General features: G+C 39.2%; 2 protein-coding genes across 2 annotated transcripts in view; both read right to left on the bottom strand.

Annotated features, from left to right (window-relative positions):
* Nucleotides 1-1,111, bottom strand: part of LOC144635400 (scavenger receptor cysteine-rich type 1 protein M130-like) — a 327,613-nt gene extending 326,502 nt beyond the window's left edge. The window contains exon 1 of the mRNA XM_078494512.1: nt 1,020-1,111. The gene's annotated coding sequence lies outside the window, so the exon portion shown is untranslated. The remainder of the gene's footprint in view (nt 1-1,019) is intronic.
* A 6,286-nt stretch (nt 1,112-7,397) lies between these two features.
* The window catches only part of LOC144636910 (uncharacterized), a 45,502-nt gene continuing 27,740 nt past the window's right edge, over nt 7,398-25,159 (bottom strand). Inside the window, exons 6-8 of the mRNA XM_078496112.1 lie at nt 19,791-19,910; nt 9,138-9,427; nt 7,398-7,686 (exon numbers count right to left, since the gene is read on the bottom strand). Coding sequence (XP_078352238.1) covers nt 7,549-7,686; nt 9,138-9,427; nt 19,791-19,910 — 548 coding nt within the window. The 3' untranslated portion in view covers nt 7,398-7,548. The remainder of the gene's footprint in view (nt 7,687-9,137; nt 9,428-19,790; nt 19,911-25,159) is intronic.

The raw sequence follows: 25,159 nt of genomic DNA, 5'->3' as shown, positions 1-25,159 counted from the left end.
CATTGAGAAAAACTGAATAACGAAGGTTAACAAGCTTTACAGAATACACTGAAATCTACATCGTCTCTCGCTGAGCGATTCTTGCTGTGGTCATTCAATGGCCATTTCACATGCTGAGTTTAAAGGGGCTACGTCACTAGCATTTCGCATGGTCAGACCTGTTTTGAGAGTACGTGGTAATAATATGCAACCTAACCCATGAAAAAAATTCTTTGAACATCTAAAGGAAGATATAACCTTAATTTGTAGATAGAAGTCAAGCTACAGCTATAAATATCGATTTTTTGAAGACGCGCGGAAACAATTTGAAAACGTTTGCCTAACGTTTTCAAATTGCAATCCGTTTCCATCCGCGCCATTCGCAGCCAATAATGCTAGTGAACAGTTTCAGTGCTCTAATATAGCAATTTTTAATAAAATAGACTATTATTTTCAGATTTATGCGACTTAAACATAAATTTTGGCGGTTCAATAATATGGTAAAATCCGTGACATAGTCCCTTTAACAAACTTTACAAAATACACTGAAATCTACATCGTCTCTCGCTAAGCGATTCTTGCTGTGTTCATTCAATAGTCATTTCACATGCGGAATTTTAAGGGGCTACGTCACAAGCATTTTGCATGGTCGAACCCGTTATGAAAGTAGTGGTATGCAACAGAACCCATGAAAAACACTTTCTTTGAACATCTAAAGGAAGATATAACTTTAATTTGCAAAAAGAGAAGTCAAGCAACAGCTATAAATATCGATTCTGTGAAGACGCGCGGGAACAACTTGTAAAGTAAAGCCTTAATTTTTCGAGTTGCAATCCATTTCCATCTGAGCCATCTGCAGCCAAATACGCTTGTTTATAGTTTTGTTGCTTTAATATGGTAATTTTCAATTAGAGTCGAGCATTATTTTTAGGCTTCCTGCGACGCAATTATAAATTTTGGCTGTTCAAAAATCTGCTAAAATTATTGGTTACTATTCAATTATGAAGTGTGAAGCGAAGTTGCCCCATGAACTATCTCACCTGTTTCACAAAGCCTTCCTGTGTAGCCGGGAACACAATCACAGTGGTATTCATTTTCACCATAATTCGGAACACACTTTGCACCGTTTTGACATGGAAAGCTTGAGCATGGCGTCTGTGGAAAAAAATTCTAGTTTTTAATACTTATTCTCTTCTTGAAAAAGAAATAAATCCAATTCCTGCATAACTAACTTATTTTACTCGTTGGTTTTCAACTTTCACTAAACACTGCTTTTTTTCTTAATTAAAATTAACTATATATAATTAATTACCAAAGCAATTATGACTACTTATTTTGGATTTGCTAGTCTGTAAAGCCTGCAAGCAGATTTCTAACAAGTTTTGTTGAACGTCAAGGAGAGTGTCGAAGCTTAACTTGAAACCAACAAACAAAACAAATTTTCTCTCGCATTTTTTCTTCTATGTTAAAAAAGAAGATGAAGAGAACATAAATTTTCAACTGAAAAAAGGGAAAGAAAATCGGGTCGACTAATCGCAGCGTGTAAACCGGGCTTGTACTAAAAAAAAATTGTAGTTTGTTTTCGGGAAATTATATCAAATTGATTTAAACCAAATAACTGAAATCACGAAGGCATTGCAACCTTTCTTTTTCTCTCTAAAAATAGGGTTCAAATGTGCCACACGCCAACTCCCGGCATACGACGTGTAACAACCAAAATGAGAGCTTTTTTTGTTACTGCTTGATAAAGATTACTTATTTACAAATACTCAACTAGAGGATTGAAAGAATCAAAAATAAGTTTTTCTTACCTTGATGCTGTAATGGTGGTATTCCTGTGAGCTGACAAGCTGGCCTGGGTTTGCAGAGTATTTGTCTTCGTTTAACAACTCACATCGGTATTTTCCATCTGAGCGAGGAGACGAGGCGACGTTAAACGAAAAACACAACGAAGTGTTAACACAGCTCAGAGCGCACTCACTGTAGTTACTCACAAGAGTAGATGAACCAACTGATACTTGAAGACGATGAAACTTGTCAACTGCAAAGTTGCCGTACGTTACTCGATTTCCCTGTACATGAACGCCCCTCTTTAAACCACGACTGCCGTCAAGTTGACTTTGGTTTGCTTTTAGCGAGATTAAGAGAAGAAGAGTAAAGCCCAAAAGAACACGCATTATTGTTTTAAGGAACTCCCGTTTTAGTTCCATATTCCTCTGTTATGACAGTTCTAATCGATTCTAAAGACAACGAGATTTCAAAATATTTTCTCCGAAAATCAATTTAAAGACTTCAACACAACCATATAGCACCTGCGCACGGTATGATATGGGAAAATGTTTCATTCCTTGCTACCTAAATAATTTCAATTTTAATTAAAATTATGCTAAATTCTTGAATGTGATTGGTTATTCGAAGGCTCTTTTTTGAGGACAAGCCGGGCGTTATAAGCCTCATGCCTGAGTAATAAGGACTTACACGTCTTCACTCAGCGTGCGTGAAGATTACGACGTCGAGGACAGGATTTAATAAAAGAAAAAGAATTTATATTTCTCTTAGGAGTCCAGTTATTCTCAACATCTGTTCAGTGTGTCTGCTGGTTTAAGAACCCCCTCTAGCAGAATATGTAGAGAGCATTCAATTTCGAAACTTAACTAGTGTCCGTTCTGACGAAAGCAAGCAGTATTTTGTCATTTATACACAGTGTTGTTTTACAGGGAAAAACGTTCTTTGCGAGATTTATGATTTACATGCGCATGCAGAGATTTTGTTCTGCTCATTAAGCCGCTTGTTTGGAAACGTACACGTTGCCGTTGCTGTCGCGGTTTGCTAAAATTCCCGATAACAATAAGACAACGAAAGCGAGTAATTAATTGACTATCGCTCATAGAAAACCAGGGTGAGTAATGGAATGTGTTTCAGTAGACACTTAGCCTGCGTAGCAGGCGCCTTTGTATGTTTGGGCGCGTATTTGATTAACGCGAGGGGCGAGAGACGGCCGTCTCGCACCTTTTGCGTTTCCCATACGGCGCTCGAAACTACACAGGCGCCTGCTACGTAGGCTAGTAGACATTCTAAAGACAAGGATTACTGTCCAAAACTGCACTTCCGTATAATAACGGAAGTCAACGATAGTCAGCGATGCACAGGCTTGTTGCAGTAATGTTGATGATGATGATGATGATAACTTGGTTAGTGTGTCCGTTGCTTAGCATCATTGCAGACATCTTTTCGAAGGCAAATTAATGCGGATATTATCATTGGAGTGTAAAATAAAATAAAAAAGTGGCTCGCAGTTGTGTTTGCAAATTGAACAATATTAAAAAGAAGTCTGAGAAGTTTAAGACGAAACAAAATTTATACCAAGCATATAATCAGTGTTTTTTACATTTTGTTCAGACACTGTTTGTTCAAAGGAGCTATGTCACGGGGATTTTGCAGATTTTTGGTCTAAACTGTTCTGAATTTAATAGCAGGCAACTAAACCCATAAAAATATCTTTGAACCTCTAAAGGAAGATTTACGGCTATAAATATCGACTTTTTGATGACGCGTGGTAACAACTTGAAAACGTTAGCCTGACATTTTCAAGTTGCAATCCGTTTTGATCCATGCCATCCGCAGCCAAAGATGCTCGTTAACATTTTCATGCTTTAATATATCAAATTTTAATATAAATGGACCATTATTTTTAGGTTTCCTGCGACACAAATATAAATTTTGGCTGTTCAAAAATTTGGTAAAATCCGTGACATAGTCCCTTTAAGGAGACCATGATGTCGGTGGAGCTTTGCTGTATACAATTATCAGTAAAGATGGCCGTTATTTGGGAACATCAGGAGTGAGCACTGTGTATTATTAATTCCTAGTAAAATTCGTTATTTCCTTTCGGGTCACGTGGTAAAGGCATTCTTAAAGCCCGGCGTCGTTACTGAATCAGGGTCAAGGTCTGCAATAACGGCACACATACAGGAACTATACACCTAATTTTAAAATGGCGGAAAATACATCATTCTTTTGTCTTCATGTAAATTGGTCCTCGTGGGCGCGATCGAATCTGCAAAATTTGAAAGAATCTTTGGCTTAAAACGAGGCCATAAGGGTCAATTAACATGTAGACAAAAGAATAATGTATTTTTCGCCATTTTGGAATAAGGTGCATTGTTCTCCTTTCCTTGTTTATACCGTCGCTACAGTGCTCAAATCACTTTGTGGACTGGTTCTTTAAAGTTTCTCTTTAATGCAATATTTTTCGTTTTCGTAGTGTTTTATTGCTTTTATAATTTTACAGAGTTTTACAGTTCTCATTCAAAACGAATTTATGACACACCCAAACACAAAAAGATTTCACGTATTTATCTACTGGATCGATGATTTCTCTTTGCTTTCAATCTAATAAACTCAGCATTATAGTAACATCACGTCTTTTTGTCGAATAAGGAAAATAAAGCACGTTTACAACTTTATTATTCAACAAATTGCCAGTGTCCATATGTGGTCATGAAGTCCTTCTTATCTGTCACTGGACATCCTACAATACATAATGGGTTTTTTCCCACAAGTTTTATAACATGCACATTAATTATCAAAATGCGTCTTCCTAGTTATGCACTGTGATATCAGCGGTTTAAGCTGGTGTTATGTTGACTATAGCTATAAATTAAATAAATGTAACGTGGAATTGCCAATTGCGCGGCCCAGAAAGCCCGAAAATGACTCTTCATTTATACAACGAGGGGGGGGGGGGGGGGGGGGGGGGGGGGGGTGGCTGTTCATTCATCCCTTGCAGAAATTTGGATATATCAACCATGTGTCCATGATATTTGACGTGGCCATGGCAACATCATAAATACAGGTAGGTCTGGCCAAAATCGTCAATTTTAACATTTTTCTTTATTTTAAACATTCTGGCATGATTTTACATCAAATTTTGTTAGTTTCTGACTTTCTAAGAAAATAGTGTAATCCAAGATGGCGGATCCAAGATGGTGACGTCACGTGACGATATATGACGTCACAGCCAACAAAAGTTATGTCATCTTGTAGAGTAAGATAAGGGCTTTCTACTAAGTGCAAAATAATTTTGTTGTGCCTTAATAGAGCGAAAACCCTAGGGAGGTGTTCCATCCACTGCCCCTTGTACAATGGTGGGAGTGTGAATTTGCTTGTACGTCCGAGGGTTAACTTTGAGGGGTGCAGTGGTTTAATTGATGGCTAAATAAATTATAACGTTGGGCTTTGGATCCGTATGCATCCTGTTTCGATCCCTACTAGAATAATGCCGCAATCTACCAAGAAGTATAAGTGAGTAACAGGTTGATTGTTCGGGCACACTGAGAAAGTTGACGTAATGCATGGGAACATACTGATTAAAAACACATCATATTAAGATAATGATGCCAACAAAATAAAAGCCTAGTAATCGAAGGTGGTACAAGGGGTGGGGGAAGGGGGTTGATGTAACCCCATTAAGGTTTTCCTTCTTTTTATCGCGTAGCGAAATTATTTTGCACTGAGTAGAAAGCCCTTAGCTTACTCTACAAAATGACATAATTTTTGTAAGCTGTGACGTCATTTGTTGTCACATGACGTCTCTAGAACCACTATCTTTCTGACAGAGAACGTTTGTTTATTTGAATTATAATAAAGAGCAAGTATTATCTTGGTCCGCAATCTTGGATTTAACAATTTTATTAGGAAGTCAGAAGATAACGAAATACACAAAATCAAGCCAAAAATATGCTTATGGAATATAAAATTAAACAAATCATACAGAATATAAATAAACAAATCATACAATTTTGTTTTATAAAACCGGAAAAAGAAAATAAAATGTCAAAATAGCGATTTTTGATCAGACATGCTTGTCATTATAAAGTTGCCATTGCAACGTCACAGAACATCGACACATGATTAACATATCAAAATTTCCGAAAGAAATGAATGAACAGCTACTGAGAGTGTCACCATTATTGAGTAAATCCTCTTTTAAAAATTTCAAAAATGCCTTAAAGGTTCGGCAATCCTAAATTGCGACCGACATATTTAATCTGTGTTGATTGGAAACCGCATCCAAGTAAACGATGCTTAAGGCACGGTACTCGGGAATAACATGGCAAAATAACTGTGCCACTTTTAGTGAATGTTCATTTCTGAACGGCAAGCCAAAAATTAGAAAGCCACTCTTCCCGTGCTAATTTAAAAGCAACTTAGATATTTGTACTAAAACCAGAAACCCTGGAACACTGAAACATCCCAAAAACAACCAGGAACACTCTTCCAAAAGCTCACCCTAACCACCAAAAACCATAACCGCTAACTAAACCACAAATTGCTGACTTCTAACCCTAACCGTAAATTAACCTTGTCTATGGGTGTTCCAGTTTTTCTGGTTTTAGTACATGCTAAATTTTTTGTCACTTACGTGCAAATCTAACTGGATTTATTAATGTCTTTTCAAAACGAAAACTAGTAATGAAAATGAGACAAAAAACAAGCCCCGCTCTTGTAATTACTTTTGCAGGAAATGAAATGAAACTTCCCCGGATTCTCTCGTGTGGTTATTTTTGATTCTTATATTATTGGGAAGTGGGTAGTCGTATTACTCGCACTTCTAAGGAATTCATTATAAGCGCAAAGACAGTTAAATGTTAAAACTAAACAGCACCATGTATAAGTAAATAATACTGAGATATTGTAGCATAATCAGCTATCAGAGCTGGTGTAGTCCCTCACTGGGAACTCGGGCTCGAAAACGATACTGAAGTTTATGCACCTATCAATGTTAAGCCGCTGGGGGGGGGGGGGGGGGCATAGGCGGGGGATTTGACAGCAAGTATGTGCACGTAGTGGGGGCCTTTTGACGGTTTTAATGGACTTTTTTACAACATTTTATTGAAGTTAAGTGACTCTTTTGAACATCCACACATGCCCAGGGGTTCGGAATTTGATCAGAAAGTCTCAGCTAAGTTCAAATGCCCGGCCTCTCCCGGCCTATGCCCGGCCTATGCCCGGCCTCCCCCTCCAGCAGCTTAACATTGATACGTGCATTACTAGGCCCAATTTAACCGTCACCATAAGTTGCATTCCAGTCGCGTCGAATATATTCTTAAAAAGGTACCTAAAAGTATGGCTCAATGCAAAAACATCTTTTTCGCTTCTCAGTTGTTTTGTTTTGATTTGTTCGAAAACCAATATTTTGTTCACAAGCCTTTATAGCTCAGCCACATTGCACAAGAGAAGCACCTTGCGGCTTTTCCCACCGTGGCAAAGGGAGAGTTATGATAAAAGAGGAGGACTTGAAAGATCAAATACCTTTTATTTTGAAGATGGTGACTAAACTACCATATGCTCTGCGGCAAAGACCTTTCGCATCTGAAATACGATTTATTGTGACGTATAAATTGCTATGAATCGTTGTACTAGAAGACCAACAATTAAAAAGGAAAATATTAAGGGAGATATCAAATCTCAAATTAAAATCATCAGCAAATCTTAAACTCGGTTGGAATTTTTAAACTACTTCTGAAGCAAAAGCATTGAGTTGCTTGCAATTTCGTCAGGTTTCCTTCACTGCACAAATACCTCAATCCTCATACAAGGGTATCTAGACCGGGTGACAGGGTAGAATCGAACATATCTTGCTTGGGCTGCATTATTCAATGCATGCTGTACAATGGTGTTCAAATCTGTATTTGCCTGAAAAACCTGTCAAATGAATAATGCAATGAGTTATACTGCAAGTTATTAACCTTAAATAATCTTGCATAAATTAACGCTGTAACAAAATGTTTCCTATTTAAGGGAGTTTTGTCACAGATAGTTCATCTTGAAAAAAAAAAATCGTTTTTTTCCCAAGTCTGTTCGCTCGTAATGCGGGTCTTAATGTTAACCATCCCTGTTGTTTATATCAAATAAAACAAATTCATATAGGAAAACGGTCTGTTCTAGAAACAATTAGTGGCGTAATAAACATTTCATCTAGATCGCATTAAAATGCCTTCTTGTTCCTTCATTTCTGTTCCAGGTAAAATTTGTCGATAAGGACCGTCAACGTTTATCGTTTTTTGATCAATGTTGGACGATTTCTGAGAAATAAAGCCGCGAGTGAAGCAGACTGGTAACGAGTTGAGACAGTGGTGCAGCCGCGTTTTTTTGGCGCGAAACTCTGAGCGATTCAATTAATTTGTAACTGTTCAGCTAGTGATCTGCTTTCAACCAATCAGACGCAGTATTATTTCAATACGAATTGTATGGACAGCATGGTTAGACTCATAGAGATACGTGGTACATTTGTTTGAAATAATGCACGATTGTGTGCGTTTTTACTCAGACAACGCCAAAAAGAAAACAAGAACTAAAATTACTATATTTAGAGAGGAAGCCACATCAGCGCTAGCTGGTTTTCATGCGGGTCCTCTGTCCAGGTCGAATTGGAATTTGGAAATGTTGGTTTTTCAGGAGGGAGGAAAACCGGAGAACCCGGAGAAAAACCCTCGGAGCAAGGCGAGAACCAACAACAAACTCAACCCACATATGGCACCGGGCCGGAATCGAACCCGGGCCACATTGGTGGGAGGCGAGCGCTCTCACCACTGCGCCATCCCTGCTCCCCAAACTAAAATTATAAAAATTGTGCAACTTAAGTCGAAACCATCCCAAAAGCGGACACCGTTGGGATCCGAAAATGTGTCCGTGAAGGAGCTGGTGTCCGACTCTGGGAGTTTAAAACTCTAGTGTTTTAATTATGGGAGCGAGATGCTAGCCTAACCAAGGTGTCCGTTAATTTAGCTAGAGGTCAGAGCTTATACTGTATGTGGCGTTATGCATTACGGGTATTTTTAGCTCGCTAGGGCCACTTAGCTTAACTTCTATGCAACTTTCAGTTTTTGCCTGAATCGGTTTATTAAAAAAAAATATTTAAAAATAATTGACCCCGACTCCGACCCCGACCTCGAGTCGGCGTTCAACCAACACATGCATTACACGTAAACTTATTCATGAGTGCAAAAAAGTTCAATTTATTTGAAGGACAGAATAAAATTGTTTTATAATCCGAACGGCGATGTGGATATGAGAACTGCTTATTGTTGTCAACAATTTTATTTAAACATTACTTTGCAAAGAAAAACGACTAAACGACCCTTATGTTTTGATACCTTGTCAGTGTTTCCTTCTTGGTATGTATTCCAGTTGACACCATCAGTAGAAAGAGACAGCTTGTAGCTTGTGACGTATGATCCGTTCTTCTTTCCTTGCGTTGCGACTGCGCAGATTGTACGCAATGCTCCCATGTCAACTTGAAGGTAATCATTTGAGATTGTGGAAGTACCTTGGCACCAGCCCTTTTCTCCATTAAGCCGACCCATGTATGGGTAATATTGAAGGTAATATGAACTCGCAGTCATTTGGGCGTCAGGTATTTGGTTTGCGTCTTCTAATCCCACAGCTGCACAGACAGCTAAACAGAGCGCAAAGGAAACGTAAAGTTAAAAGGTAAGGAGGTAAGGTAAGAAAATTTATTTAACCAGGGTGGCCCATTCAGCAACGAAACTGGTATCCATTGAGGCCATGGGACAATAAAATTTGTACAAGATAAAAATGTTAAAAATATAAAAAAAATGAACAAATGTTTATAAAAACTTAAAAAGTATTAAAACTAAAGCTAAAGAAAACAAGACTCTAAAAAAAATACAAATACAAATGCCCAATTATCATACTTTTTAAATTATTTAAGGACGGGACACTTAACATAGGCGGGCAAAAGGATGAGTTCCTTTGTGATGATCCGGAGCAGGTATCAATGATAGAGGATCACTCGGATCATATACTTCATATTAACCGATCATATTAACCGATCAATCCTTGTCCAGAGTGGATTCGTCGGGTCATTTTCGGTGCACCATGATCCAAGTGTTCTAGAATCATTGTTCCCGATCCGGACCATCCCAAAGGAACGTACTCTTAGATATGACCTGGGATCGAGAAAACAGTCTTAGGACAGCATTTTATGTTTTCGCAAACTTCTACTCTCTTGCTTCTTTAAATTGATAGAAACACGGAAAATGTATTTTGCTATCCAATTTTGGATCATTGAAATCATTCAAAGGCCATTAAAAATTGTCCTTTTGTTTTGTTTCGCATCTGCTTTTTACAAATTGGACAAACATACACCTAATTGCAACAAGGTCATAGAAAAGGAAAAATAAAATAGGAATAAATTAAGCGCATAGCATTCGTACAAATGGCCTCAAAATGCCTCAAAATACCAATAAATCAATTTATCTTGTTACAGCATAAATCAAAGCTCTTCGAGCACCTCATGGTTCGTGGTGGTGCCGACCTCCGCTCTGTCCGTGCCTCACTGCCGCCCCCTGGCGCCGCCCCCCGTGGTCTCCGCGTCGCCTCCCGTGCGGCGCGGCCCGCGCCTCGGCCGAGGTCCGCGCGGCGCCGTGGTGTCTGTCACCGGCGTCGTGCGTCTGGCGTGCTTCGTTCCTCTCACCCTCCCGGGGGTCGGCCGCCCTCTCCCCCCCGCTCCCCGGCGCCCCGGTCCTCCCGTCCCCCGCCCGGCGCGTCCCCTCGGCGGGGCCGGGTGCGCGCGCGGTGGTCTCGCGTCTGCCGGGGTGGCCTCTCGGCCGTCGCCTCCCGGGGGGCCTCTCGTGTGGCGTCCCGGCCCTGCGGGTGCGGCTGTGCGTGGCCTCGTCGCCGTCCTCGGTGTCTCGAGTGGGGCGGGCGCCCCCTCCCGGAAAAAGTGGACTTGAAGAGTTGTCTGTCTACTGCATTAAACATTAGAGAGCTCCAGCCCTATACGACTTACGACGACAAGCAAAGGTTTAATGAGCAGAATATAATTATACTTAAAATTATTTTTGTAATAACTCCAAACCTAAAAGCTACTATTTGGATAAAACATTTCTATCTGCCTGCTGCTCTGTTCTGATCTGAAATTCTCATGCAAACAAACAGTTTTTGTAACATTGATGAGAACCATGGTCGACGTGTGGCCAAAGGAAAATTGGGGATCAAGAGACTTCCCATCGAAATACCATACCATGCTAATCAACAATAAACAGAGGAACAGCAGAGACGAGATAAGCATAAATGTACAAGGAACTGACATTGAATCTCTGAACAGTATTAGGTTATTGCGGGCCCAAGAGAGGCCCGCAACCCTAATCTTGACAGTGACCAGCGGATTGCGTATTACGCGTGCGCGCCACGTTTATAAAGACTATCTGCAAACCGGAAGTTGAAAATTTTGTTCTTCCACTAAGAACGATCGGAATGCAAAAAATGTGTCAATCACGACAGTTTGTCGTAACACCGGAAGAGAAAAATCTTGTCTCCAAGAGCGATAAGAATGCGAAAAATCAACAGTTTGTCACATTAGATCGAGGCTTCTGTCGGAAGATTGCAGACATTACGTTTTGCAGACGTTTATAGGTGTTGCTTTTGAGAAGATCTGCTGTGATTGTATCACAGATAAACTACGGCAAAGCGAATGATTCCAACAACGGTTATTCTCGAGAAATTCCTTATAACAATGACAACAAAGCGAGTTTGCCGACGGAGGAAAATCACATCTCAATTCACACCGCGTGCTCCACTACACTTCGCAAAACTGTCAATCAAAAAAACAATTCTGATTGGTTTGCGGCAATAGGAAACGATAAAAAACATTCGTGACTTAAGCGTGACGCGTTACTCGACCTTACTCGGAATAATTTTCTTTTGTCCAGTGATTTATCGACACTGTCTGAAAAATTTTCTTGACCTGTTGAAAACATTGCCGTGAAATGAGGTGACTTAAGTGATTGTATCACAGATAAACCAGAGCAAAACGAATGATTCCAACAACAGTTATTTTATCTCGAAAAATTCCTTACAACACTGACAACATAGCGAGTTCGCCGACAGAGTAAAATCACATCTTAATTGCACCGCGTGCTCGATTAAATCATGCATTCCTCGCGTGACGCGTTACTTTTGTCCAGTGATTTGTCAATTATCAATCCGTAATCTTCCACCATGAACGGTTAATGCAAAAGGATCCGAAAATGTATCGTTCAAACACTGGGAAGTTGAGAATTTTTTTCCTCCACAAAGAACGATTAGAATCGGAAAACAAAAGTTTGTCGAAGCCCGCACTTTCTAACCTGTGGTTACCACTAGTTAGGTGTCACTATTGACAACATGCTTAATTTCAGCGAGCACATAAATATCACGTGCAAGAAGGCGAACCAGAGGATAGGTGCGTGTATTAATGAGACTCAAGAACTTAGTACCCACCGTTGCGAAACTACATCTTTTTAAAGCTGCAATCCTTCCGTACCTCACCTATTGCCATCTTACCTGGCATTTCTGCCGAGCAATTGACAAGAGAAAGCTCGAACGCACCCAGGAGAGAGGTTTGCGTGCAGTCTTCAGAGATAGCAAATCTACATATGAGCAACTACTGTAAGAAAGCTAACTTAAAATCTCTTTATGAAAGAAGGCTACAGGATATAGCCTGTATGATGTTCAAAGTGAAACATGATCTGTGCCCCCCGAACGTCAAAAATTTGTTTTCATTGAAAAGTTCTACTTACAACCTTAGAGGCGCAGATTTCCACATTCCCAGATTTAATACTGTCACCTACGGGAAACACTCGCTAAGGTATATCGGGCCTATGCTGTGGAATCAACTCCCAACTAACTTAAAAAACTTACCGTCTCTGCAATCTTTCAAAAGACAGATCACTTAAACTAACCTTTCACTGAAAATTGAACATGGATGTCACAACTGCGTTTTTATGTAGTACATGATTTATTTTAAATACGAATTAACTTATTTTAAAATTGTTATTGAAATTATTTGTAAATAGTGTAGTTAAATTTTAGTCTGTTTTTATTGTAAATATCAATTTTAAGTCTTTTTTTATTATCATTATTATTATTTTTATTTTATGTGTCCCCTCTTAGTATAGCCTGCGTGGCCGGCGTTCAATGGGGAAGGAGAAGGGGAGTTCGAGCGCGAAGCGCGAAGCGCGATCGGGGAAGGGGGGAAGGGGAACGCCTGCCCTGACGCTATTGTTTTTGTCGTTTTTTACGTCCAGATTCTGGACGCAAAAATCGTGATTGGTCAGAATTTATAGAGTGTGAAAATTGATTGTTCTGATCAGTCAGATGTATGTCATTCAATCGATTAATTGATGGCTGTGGTCTGTTTTCAACTTTCATTCAATGCAGATGAATCCAATGGCGAATGTTATGAGCGATTTCTCTGCGAAGCAGTTGATTCTTTGAAAGAAATCGGCCGTTGTAGGATTTGGTATCAAACTACTGAATTTGCGAAGAAATTATAAAAAGTTATAGCAGCCGGTAAGCGCTACACGCTGTGAATTATAAAGTTGTTTTGGTCACGGCCGGTTGCAACCCGACGCCAGAAACTCAACACCGGAAATCGAATTTTTCCGCGTTTTTGAAAAATTAGCGGAAAAATATTCTCTCGTCGGTATGAACTGTCTAGGGATTTGGTAGAGTATTTTAGGAGTCGTTGTATGCTAATTTCTTCATCTTGGTGTTCTTCTCTGGAGGCGACTGAATTTTATATTTATCTTCTTATGATTAGAATTGTTTCTTTCCTTTTCAGATGATTAGGACGATGTACCTTTGCTTTGTAGTTTTTTTTAGGAGGTTATGTCCGTCTGTGACCAATTACTTATTTATTTTTGGGAGCCTTTTTTGCGCCCGAGAAGAATGGGACCATCTGTGCCCAAATATTTTAGCGGCCTTTTTTGTACCCGCGAAGTATGGGACCATCTGTGCCCGAATATGTTAGGGGCCTTTTTTGCGCCCGAGAAGAATGGGACCATCTGTGCCCAAATCTTTTAGGGGCTTTTTTGTGCCCCCGAGGGTTATGGGACCATCTGTGCCCAAATATCTCAAGGGCCTTTTGCGCCCGTGAAGAATGGGACCATCTGTGCCCAAACTTTTTAAAGGTTTTTTGTGCGCCCGAGGATTTTGGGACTATCTGTGTCCAAATGTTTAGAAAAATGAGCGGTCTTTTTTCTGCCCCGAGGAGAATGGGGCTTTCTGTGCCCGACAGGTTGGGCCTAAGAAGTTCAAGACTGTCTGTGACAAAATTTCATAGGCTTATTTACGCTCCAGAGGAATCGGACTTCCTGTTCCTTGAAGGCAAGAGGCCTCTAGCGTCCAAGAGGTATAGGACCTTCTGTGTCCGTCCGGGACGTTAGTTATATTTGCGTCTGATGAGTTTTGGACCATCTGTGCATGATATTTTTTGGCTATTTTTTTTTGCGCCCAGAAAGTTGGGTTATTTTTCATTTTGTGCCTGTTTAGTTTCATTTTTTGGTTGTTAGTTCTTTTTTAATTTTAGATGTGTTCCAGTCGGAGATGTGGCGTAAATTCTATTCGTCAATTCCTGATCATCTGCAGCCGTTGGCTAGCCGCGTCCAGGAAACCGTGCTGGCGTCCAAAGCAGATGGTACTATCCGCAGTTACTTGGCCGGTTTCAAACGATGGAAACATTGGGCTTTGTCCAATTGTTTTATCCACATGCCAGCCAACTCTTTCCATGTTGCGGTCTACCTTCAATGCCTTATCCTCGATGCGAATTCTCCATCGCCAGTTCTCAATGCAGTTTACAGTATCGACTGGGCTCAACAGTTGGCCGGTTTGCCGAAGGTCTCAGTACATCCCATGGTTGCTTCTTTGGTCAGCGCTTCCCAAAGGATCCTGGGGAAACCGAAATCGAAGAAGCAACCCGTCACTCCGGAAATGTTAAAGTGCTACTATGACCAAAATTTTTGTTTTTCTTTTCGTCTTTTTCTAAAGTCAATTTGTTCAATAAGTCTATATTTAACTAGCGCGCTAGAATTTAGAACGTTGCGAGCAATATAAGCCTTGAAATAGCTTGCCGAAAATCGTGGAAAAACCGTCCGCCATTACTCGGACGTCTAAAGTGAGCCAGCGACTGTACTGAAAAGCGGATTTACGCATGAGTTGGTCCGTGACGTCATATGCGCATCGTCGCTTCGAGCTTCGAGTGTTCCAAGAGAGAATATACTGAGAATTAACAGGGTTATAAAAGATATTTCTTCGACAAATTCTTCGTCTAGTTTGCCCGGTGGCGAAACCCAAGAGAGCCGCAACGAAGAGACATTGCAATTTAGCGGTATCGTTTCTTATAATGAGAATTTAAAGCCGTTTGACGTCGGTCTAAAGGGCAATGTTTGTATGCAAATACTTCATTCGATCGATGAGGTTTTGGCGCTGTATGCCTACAACGAAGCTGCCGTCTTCTTGTCCAATCGAAGAAGCCTCGAAGAACGAAGAGGAACGGCGATTCATGGACTACGTTCGTTTGAATACATGGTATGATGAGAACGACATTGAATAGTTAGGATAAAATGTCTGCAATGTTTGAATTAATAGAGAGCTCTGCATATATATACATGTAGGTTGCTATTGCCGTTTGCGAAGGATTGAAATGATCTTTACTGTTGTTTTCATTCTTGTAATCTATCATACACGCCATGCGCATAAAATCTATCTCAGCTGTTTATTCCGAAAAAAGCTTTATAAACATGAAATAATGTAAAATTTATACAGAAAAATTAAAGTCAACAAGATGGTGCAGGTGATCAATGGATTTAGTTCCTTGAGTTTTATACAGTTTTACCTTCCTTGACTACATAACAATACAGGTAATAAACCTTTTTAAAACTAAGTGTTTTAATGGGTAATAACACTTCAGACATCCAGCTTCAGCCAGCATTCAGTATTCCTGTTTCTTAAAATAAGAAAATCATTTGAATGCTGTATAGAGTCCTTCACTCTATTTTACTGATTATGTTATGAAACTGTCCCACAAGTAGCAGCAAAACTGGGTAGGAGTAGTTTTTCTTATTCATTTCACCCATTTGTTTTCCTCTTGGCCCCGTGATTTTTTGATGATAAAAATAACTCAAACAATATATGCACAACATGGGAACAAGTAAAATAATATTAAGGATATAAAGTTTTAAGTTCATAAACAGGAACACCTAGACCTCAAACAAACACTGGGACCTTGATTAAACGTTTCCTGTTTTGAACCGGCATTTAAATGAAGCCTGCGTTGAGTCGGGGTCTGGCATCTACTCAAGAAAATATTTTTTTATGGTATCATATGCAATATGACAGTGGCTCTTTCTAGAGAATATCACTGGCAGTACATTGTGCATCTGCAGTATGTGTATGTAATTGAGAGTTCAATTTTGGGACTAATCTTGTGTCAACTTAACGTGACTGTAAACAAGCCAGCTCCGTATACCACCCTAAATAAATTGCTCCCTTAATGCAAAAAGGCAAAGTCTGCATGCAAGCCTGCTTGCCCATCAGGCCAAAGCATATCTTGGTTTAAGTAGGACATACATGTAATGACACTGGTCTGGGCTTGCGCACTGACCATTAGGTCACCGCACCTAAATAGGGGTGTCGAATGGTTAATGCGAGACTTTGCGAGACGGCGGGACTGATATATTTTCTGCGAGCCCGAGACCTTTTTAGCCTTGTAAAAGAAATCGAGACTCTGAGAAGGCGTCAAAGAAAAATTCGAGACGGCGAAACCCCTGAAATTTGGCTAAAATTTTGCGAGACCCGCAGTTTTTGAAGGACCATTCACCACCCCTCTAAATCAAAACAACTACCCCATTGCTATGCAACATTTTTATTTATGGTACAGGTTTGACTGTATTTGTTGTCGGCTTCGCAGTTCGTGTATACTCTTTAAATAAATACATATATAATGGTTGCAAGGGTCCTGTGTGACCTCAAAATTGCCCTCTTGTTACAAAAAGGCAAGGTCTGCATGCAAGTCTAGTTGCCCACCAAGCAACTAGACTTGCATGCCCTCGTCACACCATCAATTTGCTAGTTCCCATTCTACACTTGGAAAGGAGGCACCATGAGAGTAGTCTTGCCCAAGAACACAGCACAATGACACCAGTAAGAGTCCACACCTGAACCGCTTGATCCGGAGTCCGACAACTTACACTTAGGCCACCTCACCTCAATCAATACAAAATTTTTATTTATGGTACAGATTTGACTGTACTTGTGTTAGAAATTATGATGGATCAGCAGCTCAGGGGTTCTCTGGCACATTCACATGATTTATTGTTGGCTACTACATTCTCAACTTATGAACAAAAAGAGCATGCCAAAAATAAATATATTGCAAACTTAAAATAAAGAGTAGCTAGGATTTCAACGGTGCTCTGTTGCACACAGCATGAGTGATTGGCACAGGTCATAATTATAGCTCATGGCCCCTGTTGTACTTAAATATAATAAAGATATACTGAGTAAAATCCGGATAGCATGTATGTCTCTGAGATACTATAAGTGCACAATGAAGTACAGTCCTACTGTAGTGTTTTATATTGCATGGCAGAAATAAACAAGTGACCAACACTGAAGACGTGCTGGTGAGTTTATTAAGACTACAGTGTATACAGAGGACTACAATGGAAACATTTTCAGTACATATAATCAGTAAAAAGATATTGCTAAGCTTTGCATCCTCTGTATGTACTTTCACATAATGTACCGCCTCGTGCGAATTTATTTAAGTTTATTTGTACAATACAGGATATAATTCAGGAACATACAGGCCGATTTGCCCAAAAATTACCTTTTTGACATGAAGTATTTACAATAAATTTAAAAATGACTATTCTAGAACACGAAAGCTTGAGCAACAGAAGTAAATTACGCCACTCACCCAATGTTTTGCTTCTAAAAAGGAGCGAATACAGTAAACTCACTGTAGATAATTCGATGCGTTCTATTCTATTCACTTCCCTTGGATAGTTGAAGAAGTTAACCTCACAATGGTTGCAGGGAGAAATATCTATAAAGCATTTCCAAGAGTACAAGTTTCCCTCAAAGTTATCAGACGATCTATTATTCATCTTGCGTGGTTCGGGCGAGTTAAGATGTCACGAAATTTCGCCTCTTGAAATGTTTTCTGCCACTATGTTGTGCAAAAGTGACCTGGAGATGCCTTGAAGTATGTTTAAAAAACATTTGCGCAGTAGATACGGCTTCTACATCACTACAGATTAAAAAGAAAACCAATGTTTTTCCAGATCGGTCACTCCAGCCTTCGAAGAAGCCATTTTGTTCATGCGCATATGACGTCAGCATGCTCTCGCCCCAACTAGTTCCAGATCTCTATTTGGTCCTCGGACATTTTTGAATCTAGTAATGGCGGCAAGCCAAAGCCGAAGTTTACGCGTGAAATAAGTGGTCTTCCAATTCGAATTTGAACTTAAAATTTGGCAAGGTTATTATTTAATGTAAGTACTTTGAAAAACCGAAGAGAAAAGGGAAGGTAAAATTTTGATCATAGTACCACTTTAAAGACGCTTGTTAATTCCAAGATTTCAGATAAGTGTCCTTTTTTATCGGATCTGAGAACAGTAGCTCTATGTCTTATAGGTTATGCTGGATTTTTTCGTTTCAGTGAGCTATGCGCCATAAGAGCTTGTGACATAAAGTTCTTTCCTACTTATGTGTCCATATTTCTAGAATCGTCCAAGACAGACCAATTCCGTGACGGAGCTTGGATTGAAATCGCGAGATCAGACCGGGAAACTTGTCCTGTGAAGGCCTTAGAGCAATACATTGCTGCCGCAAAAATTGATCTTTGTGAGGATTTACCCTTGTTCAGAGCCCTCTCGTCTCCTCGGTCCACTTCGACAGTTCGGCGCCAGGGCTTAAGCTACACTAGAGCCAGGGAGATCGTTAAGGACGCTTTCAAGGACATCACTGACGTTTCCTGCATAAGTCTCCACAGTCTTAGGGCCGGAGGAGCCACTGCTGCCGCCAATGAAGGGATTGTTGATAGACTCTTTAAGAGACACGGTCGTTGGCAAAGTGAAAATGCTAAAGATGGATACGTTAAAGATAATTTTGAATCTTTGCTCTCTGTTTCGGAATCATTAGGAATTTAATAAGACCGAGCCCAGCAGGTCGCGGTGAGGTTTTTTCATCCTATAGATGCTCGTTGGTATTTTCCTAGTTTGTTTTTCTAGGTTCTTTATGTCAATCAGGTTTTTTCGTTATTTTCAAGATATTTGACTCCTTGTACGTCTGCAGTCAATAATAAACCGTGCGGCCTCCAGTGAGCACACAATAGCAATTAAAGTTGTGTTTATGGTTTTTGTTTTGTGCTGTTGCGCACGGGTGGTTTATATTTAGTGAATTTAGACGAGAGCGCTAACAAATCCGCAGTTGAAGGGTGCAAGGAAGATATATCTGAGATGATCTACCATGAAAAGATTTTGTTTTGCCATATTTCTGACAAGAAGACGAGAAGAAAAAAAAATTAGATAGGCAATTCGAACGGTGAAGGGTTTTAATACCCGCGAAAATCGGCACCAATCAGATTGGATAATTTTGACAGCCAGACATAAAACAGAGGGCAAGCAGATGACAAGTACTTTGGGGGCGGTATGAAAAAAAACAATAGCGTCAGGGCAGGCGTTCCCCTTCTCCCTTCTCCGATCGCGATTCGCGCTCTCTCCTCGCACCTCACGCTCGAACTCCCCTTCTCCTTCCCCTTTGAACGCCGGCCACGCGGGCTACTATTAGTAGAGAGTGTTTCACTCTTGGCTAGAATTGCTTTGACACATTAATAAAGTTGTTGATTGATTGATTGATCTTTCGGTTCTATAACCCCATGCGCAGTCATGCGTGTTGACTGATTTTGGTGCTCTGTCACACTCTGTAGATATGCCCTTTATACCGTGCTGTAAACTTACCTGATGACGTTTGACAGTGGACTCCGGTATATCCAGGCTGACAATTACAAACATATCCGTTAACCTGGTCAACGCACGTGGCTCCGTTTAAACACGGATTACTGGAACATTCGTCGACACCTGAGTAAAATTAAAGCATCGATAAACGTTAAAAGTCATTTGCTCTGCATTTTTAGCAGATATGTCTATTTTTAATTAGGCCCGGTTCATACGTCGCATTTCTGCCGTGTCGAATTCAATTAAACGTATTAAATTCGGCAGAAGTTCAACGTCTGAATCGGCTGTCGAATTTCTGTCGCACGTTCGACTAGTCTTGTCGAAATATCCGACAAAAATGCGACACCGATCCAAACGTCGTATTTCTGCCGTGTCGAATCTGATAAAAAATACACATATTTTGCGTTTGGATATATATTTCGGCTAGCCAGTAAACTCAACTTGCAGTATAACCTCCTAATTAAGTGCGACACAAGTGCGACGTATAAATCAACAGTCGCATTTCTGCCGCACTAAATTGAATTAAATTCGACACGGCAGAAATGCGACATATGAACCGGCCTTAGTTCGAAGTACAGGTACTGTGATATGTAGTCAAAATTCGCGTTTTATTATCTTTTCTTAATTCTTTTTATAACATGTATATGAATGGTGCTTCGCAACGTGTGTACACTCTTTTTTTTTTATAAGAATACAGTTTTTCCGACCCAGGCTGAGTATTCTTATTTTTCTGCCGATTTTAGGCTGAAAATATTCTTATGAAGATTCTTAGAAAATACCGTTTGACATGTCCGTTTTAGCAAGTATTGGTTAATCAATTACAAGTGTTTGGTGTCCAGATCTGCATGTATCGTGTTACATTGTGCAAGTGTTGCATCGCTCCTTGCAGCCAGCAAGATCAAGATGTCGTGTCAGATAACACTTGGCGGTTTGGCTTTTAAAAAACAAAGCATTCCTCACAGGGCTACAATGATGCAATGAAGGAAATGAAAACACCTGATTTTGTTTCAACTAAAAACATAATTAATTATATTGTATTTACAAATTTTCAACTCAAAATTATATTCTTTTCAAACACATCAGCCTCAGGTTTATTCTTAAGATATTCTTAAAAATTCACAAATTTCAGCCTCGATATTCTTATAAACAAGATTCTTATAGAAAAAAAAGAGTGTACTGTCGTGAATTGTAATAAACGTCGTGAATTGTAATACCTGTCGTAAATTGTAATAACAGTTGTCGTGATTTGTAATAGCTGTCGTAAATTGTAATAACAGTTGTCGTAAATTGTAATAATGCACCTATCGCAAATTGTAATAACATGCTGTCGTAATTTGTAATACTCCGAGCTGTTGTAAATTGTAATATCACATTGCCGTGTTTTGTAATAACCAGTATTATCATATTTTATATTGCCATTTAACTCTGGAAATCTGTTTATCTATTAATTGCAAGCATTTCACAGCGAAAGGAGTCAGTAAGAGGTTCCGGTATTTTTATTTTTAATAAAAATGCGCATTAGAGTGATTTCATTTAACCCGCGAACTGACTATCTACCAGTCAGTGCGTAATAGTAAAAAAATAAACAAAAGAAAACAATGCATGGAATAAGTGTCTAATAGTATCAAAAAGTGTAATAACTATTTCACGGGTTTAGTGAAATCACTCTATAATGATTTTAATCATCGTTTAAAAACGGTGTATGCCACGGATTTTAGCCAAAATTAAGCATCGGAAATGACTATCAAATTCGGTGAAATATAATAATAACCCCCTAAAACAGTGAAGGAACATTTCATGCAATAGCACAGCAAATACAAAAGAAGGTTGGGATGGCCAAAAGTGATAAAGATTGAATCGGATTGCAATATGGGTTTTTGAAATATTTCAAAGTCAGTCTCGTTTGCTTGTAACTTTATGATTATTAGGAAAACTCACGTTTTCCTTTATGTGCTTTGCTGCAAATTTGTTCCGGTGAGAAGATTAATAATGTTGGATAGCCCTCATGACGATATCAAGCAGTAAAATAAATTTATGCCACGCGTTCTTTAACTGTTATTCCTTAAAGATAACGAAAATGAGATTTCTCAATGATTGATTTCCTAATTCTCATTTCAGGGCTGTTACTAGCAAGAGGCAAGACGAGCCACTTGCCTCGTCTAAATTTTTACCCAAAATTAAACTATTTACAAGGCTAAAAAGAGTTAAAAGTTTTTTTTTAACTCTTTTTAGCCTTGTAAATAGTAAATATAAAGCGAACATTATAGACAAAATATTTTTTGTTGAGAAAATAATCCCCAGTGGAACAAAATTGAGTTTTCTCAAGACGTTCCTCATGAAAAATGTCTCTGAAAGAGATTCATAGCTTCTAGATTTCAAATGTTCTGGAGGGCATGCCCCCAAAACCCACTAGCAAGATGTTGCCTCGTCTATGGCAAAGGTCTGGTTACGGACCTGCATTTTATAGAATTATTACAAAACACGGCAATGTGATATTACAATTTACGACAGCTCAGTGTATTACAAATTACGGCAGTATGTTATTACAATTTGCGATAGGTACATTATTACAATTTACGACAACTGTTATTACAATTTACGACAGCTATTACAAATCACGACAACTGTTATTTCAATTTACGACAGGTATTACAATTTACGACGTTATTACAATTTACGACAGTACAAACGTGAACTTCCAAATAAGTCAAGAGTTTGATAGATTTTTAAGGTGACTCGATCGCAATAAATGACGTGCTGTATGCCTTTCAAAAATGTCATATAACTTCACCATTTCTGACTCGATTTCCTTCAAACTTTCGCATTTTACTCGAAATTTATCGAAGAATAATACACACGTCAATATGTCGATGTAATTATCGTGAGTTTTGCGCGATGTTAACTTTATTGAACACACCTATTTGGATAAAACTGCTATTTACAGAAAACTGAGCGCTAGGATTTCGTTTAAACTTCTGCAATTAACTCATTATAACATCTTATTATGACTCTCTAAGTTTCCGAGAAATCGTCGGAACAGAAACCGCGATACAATTTGATCATCAAAATATTAATCTCGGGGAAACCTTGAGGCTGGGAACGCTCCAGCTCTTCCACATTTCGCCCAAAAGTACCATAACTGAAGACAAAGAAAGTTCAATGCATCAGTTTTGTTAGCTCCAAATCACATTCGGCTATTTGCACCGATGAAAAAGTTTGAGAAAATACTATAAACTCACCATTTGCGTCAAAATGTAGGAAGGTCGCCAAATTTACGTTTTTCTAAATTGCATGAAAACTAACCGTACGAATTGCTTAAAACAACTGGACCATTAATTTGAACATCTTACACAAACTTTGCGCTGCTTTACGTTTCTGGAGCTGCCTTGATTTGGATGAAATAATGTTTTAAAGTGAAGCACTACTCCAACCCTATTGTGAACACGGCCATGTTGTTGTTTGGATTCTGCAACTAACGCTATGCAAATTTCTTTGGAATTTACGAGTATTTGAAAAATTTGCACATGGATGAGGGGGGTGCATTGACAGTGTTCAGTTGCTTCATGTTCTGATGTAAGAGGTGTCCTTAATTTATGCCACATGAAATTTGAAAAGGGTTGGTAATAAAGTTGAAATTAACACATTGTAGTCTGTTTATTGTTATTCAAATAACCGCTGTCTTATGGGGTAAAATGCACCCCCCTTATCCATGTGTGAATTCTTCAAATTCTAATCAAATCCAAGGAAATTTGCATAGCGTCAGCTGTAGAATTCAAACGACAACATGGCCGTGTTCAATAGAGAGTTGGAGTAGTGCTTCACTTTAAAAAAATAATTCATCCATATCAAGGCAGCTCCAGAAATGTAGAGTAGCACAAAATTTGTGTAAGATGTTCAATTTAATGTTCCGGTTGTTTTAAGGAATTCGTACGGATGGTTTTCATGTTATTTAGAAAAACGTTAATTTGGCGACCTTCCTACATTTTGACGCAAATGGTGAGTTTATAGTATTTTCTCAAACTTTTTCATCGGTGCAAATAGCCGAATGTGATTTGGAGCTAACAAAACTGATGCATTGAACTTTCTTTGTCTTCGGTTATGGTACTTTTGGGCGAAATGTGGAAGAGCTGGAGCGTTCCCAGCCTCGAGGTTTCCCCGAGATTAATATTTTGATGATCAAATTGTATTGAGGTTTCTGTTCCGACGATTTCTCGGAAACTTAGAGAGTCATAATAAGATGTTATAATGAGCTAATTGCAGTAGTTTAAACGAAATCCTAGCGCTCCGTTTTCTGTAAATAGCATTTTTATCCAAATAGGTGTGTTCAATAAAAGTAGCATCGCACAAAACTCGCAATCATTACATCGACATATTGGCGTGTGTATTAATCTTCGATAAATTTAGAGTAAAATGCGAAAGTCTGAGGGAAATCGAGTCAGAAATGGTGAAGTAATTAGACATTTTTGACAGGCATACAGCACGTCATTTATTTCGATCGAGTCACCTTAACCGCCGACGCCTTTAGCTCAGTTGGTAGAGCGCTGGACTGTTGTGCGGGAGGTCTCGGGTTCTATTCCCAGACCGGATCTCTTTCAACAGTGAGGATCCTTAATAACTGAGGAGAACGTGCTGCCTTTCCAATAACATCTGAAAATGGTTAGATGTTTTAGTCTTTTTGTATAAGGACGATAAACCGTAGGCCCAGCCTTATGCATCTTCGGTGATAAATGGTCAGCAGGGGGCGTTACAGAACCCACATACTTATCGCAAAGAATAGAGCACAGAGTTCCCGGTGTTGTGGTCTGGCCTTGTTTCATAGCGTTCAAAATTTTCCCTTTGGACAATATTGACCAAAAAATTTATATTTCTATTACTATTGCTATAAGCTGAGATTGCCGGTACAACAGAGATGAATCATGTCTTGCTGGATTAGTTTAATTGTACTTTAAACAGAGCAAGGAAAAGAAGATACAACCCAAGAATCAGATCGAGGATACATGACCTCCAGCCTTCAAAGTTTTTAGCAATTAATTGTTTTTGAATTTGATAAGCAGCAACGGTAGTATTGCCTTAGGAATGTACCCGAGAAGGGAATTAAAAGCTCTCGAAATTTCAGTCGTTGAATATTTTAATTAAGAAGAAACTCAAAGTTCTATTATATTGCAAGGACTTTAAGCTGGTCCAGCTTAGACATTTTAACCGAACTCCTGTACTATTTTAACACAAATTGAAACCTTAGGTTGTTCTCGATAAGACTGATAATTTGCGAGCAGCACGAGACTTGACCTACATCTTAATTTTGTTGACCTAAACCCGATGCACCCCAAAAATACGAGCGACAAAAATATCTCAGAAACCAGCACATAAAAAAG

This window comes from Oculina patagonica, chromosome 13 (assembly GCF_052425735.1).
Source record: "Oculina patagonica isolate OP01 chromosome 13, crgOcupat, whole genome shotgun sequence".
In the NCBI taxonomy this organism is placed as follows: Eukaryota; Metazoa; Cnidaria; class Anthozoa; order Scleractinia; family Oculinidae; genus Oculina; species Oculina patagonica.
This window is presented reverse-complemented; position numbering and strand designations above follow the sequence as displayed.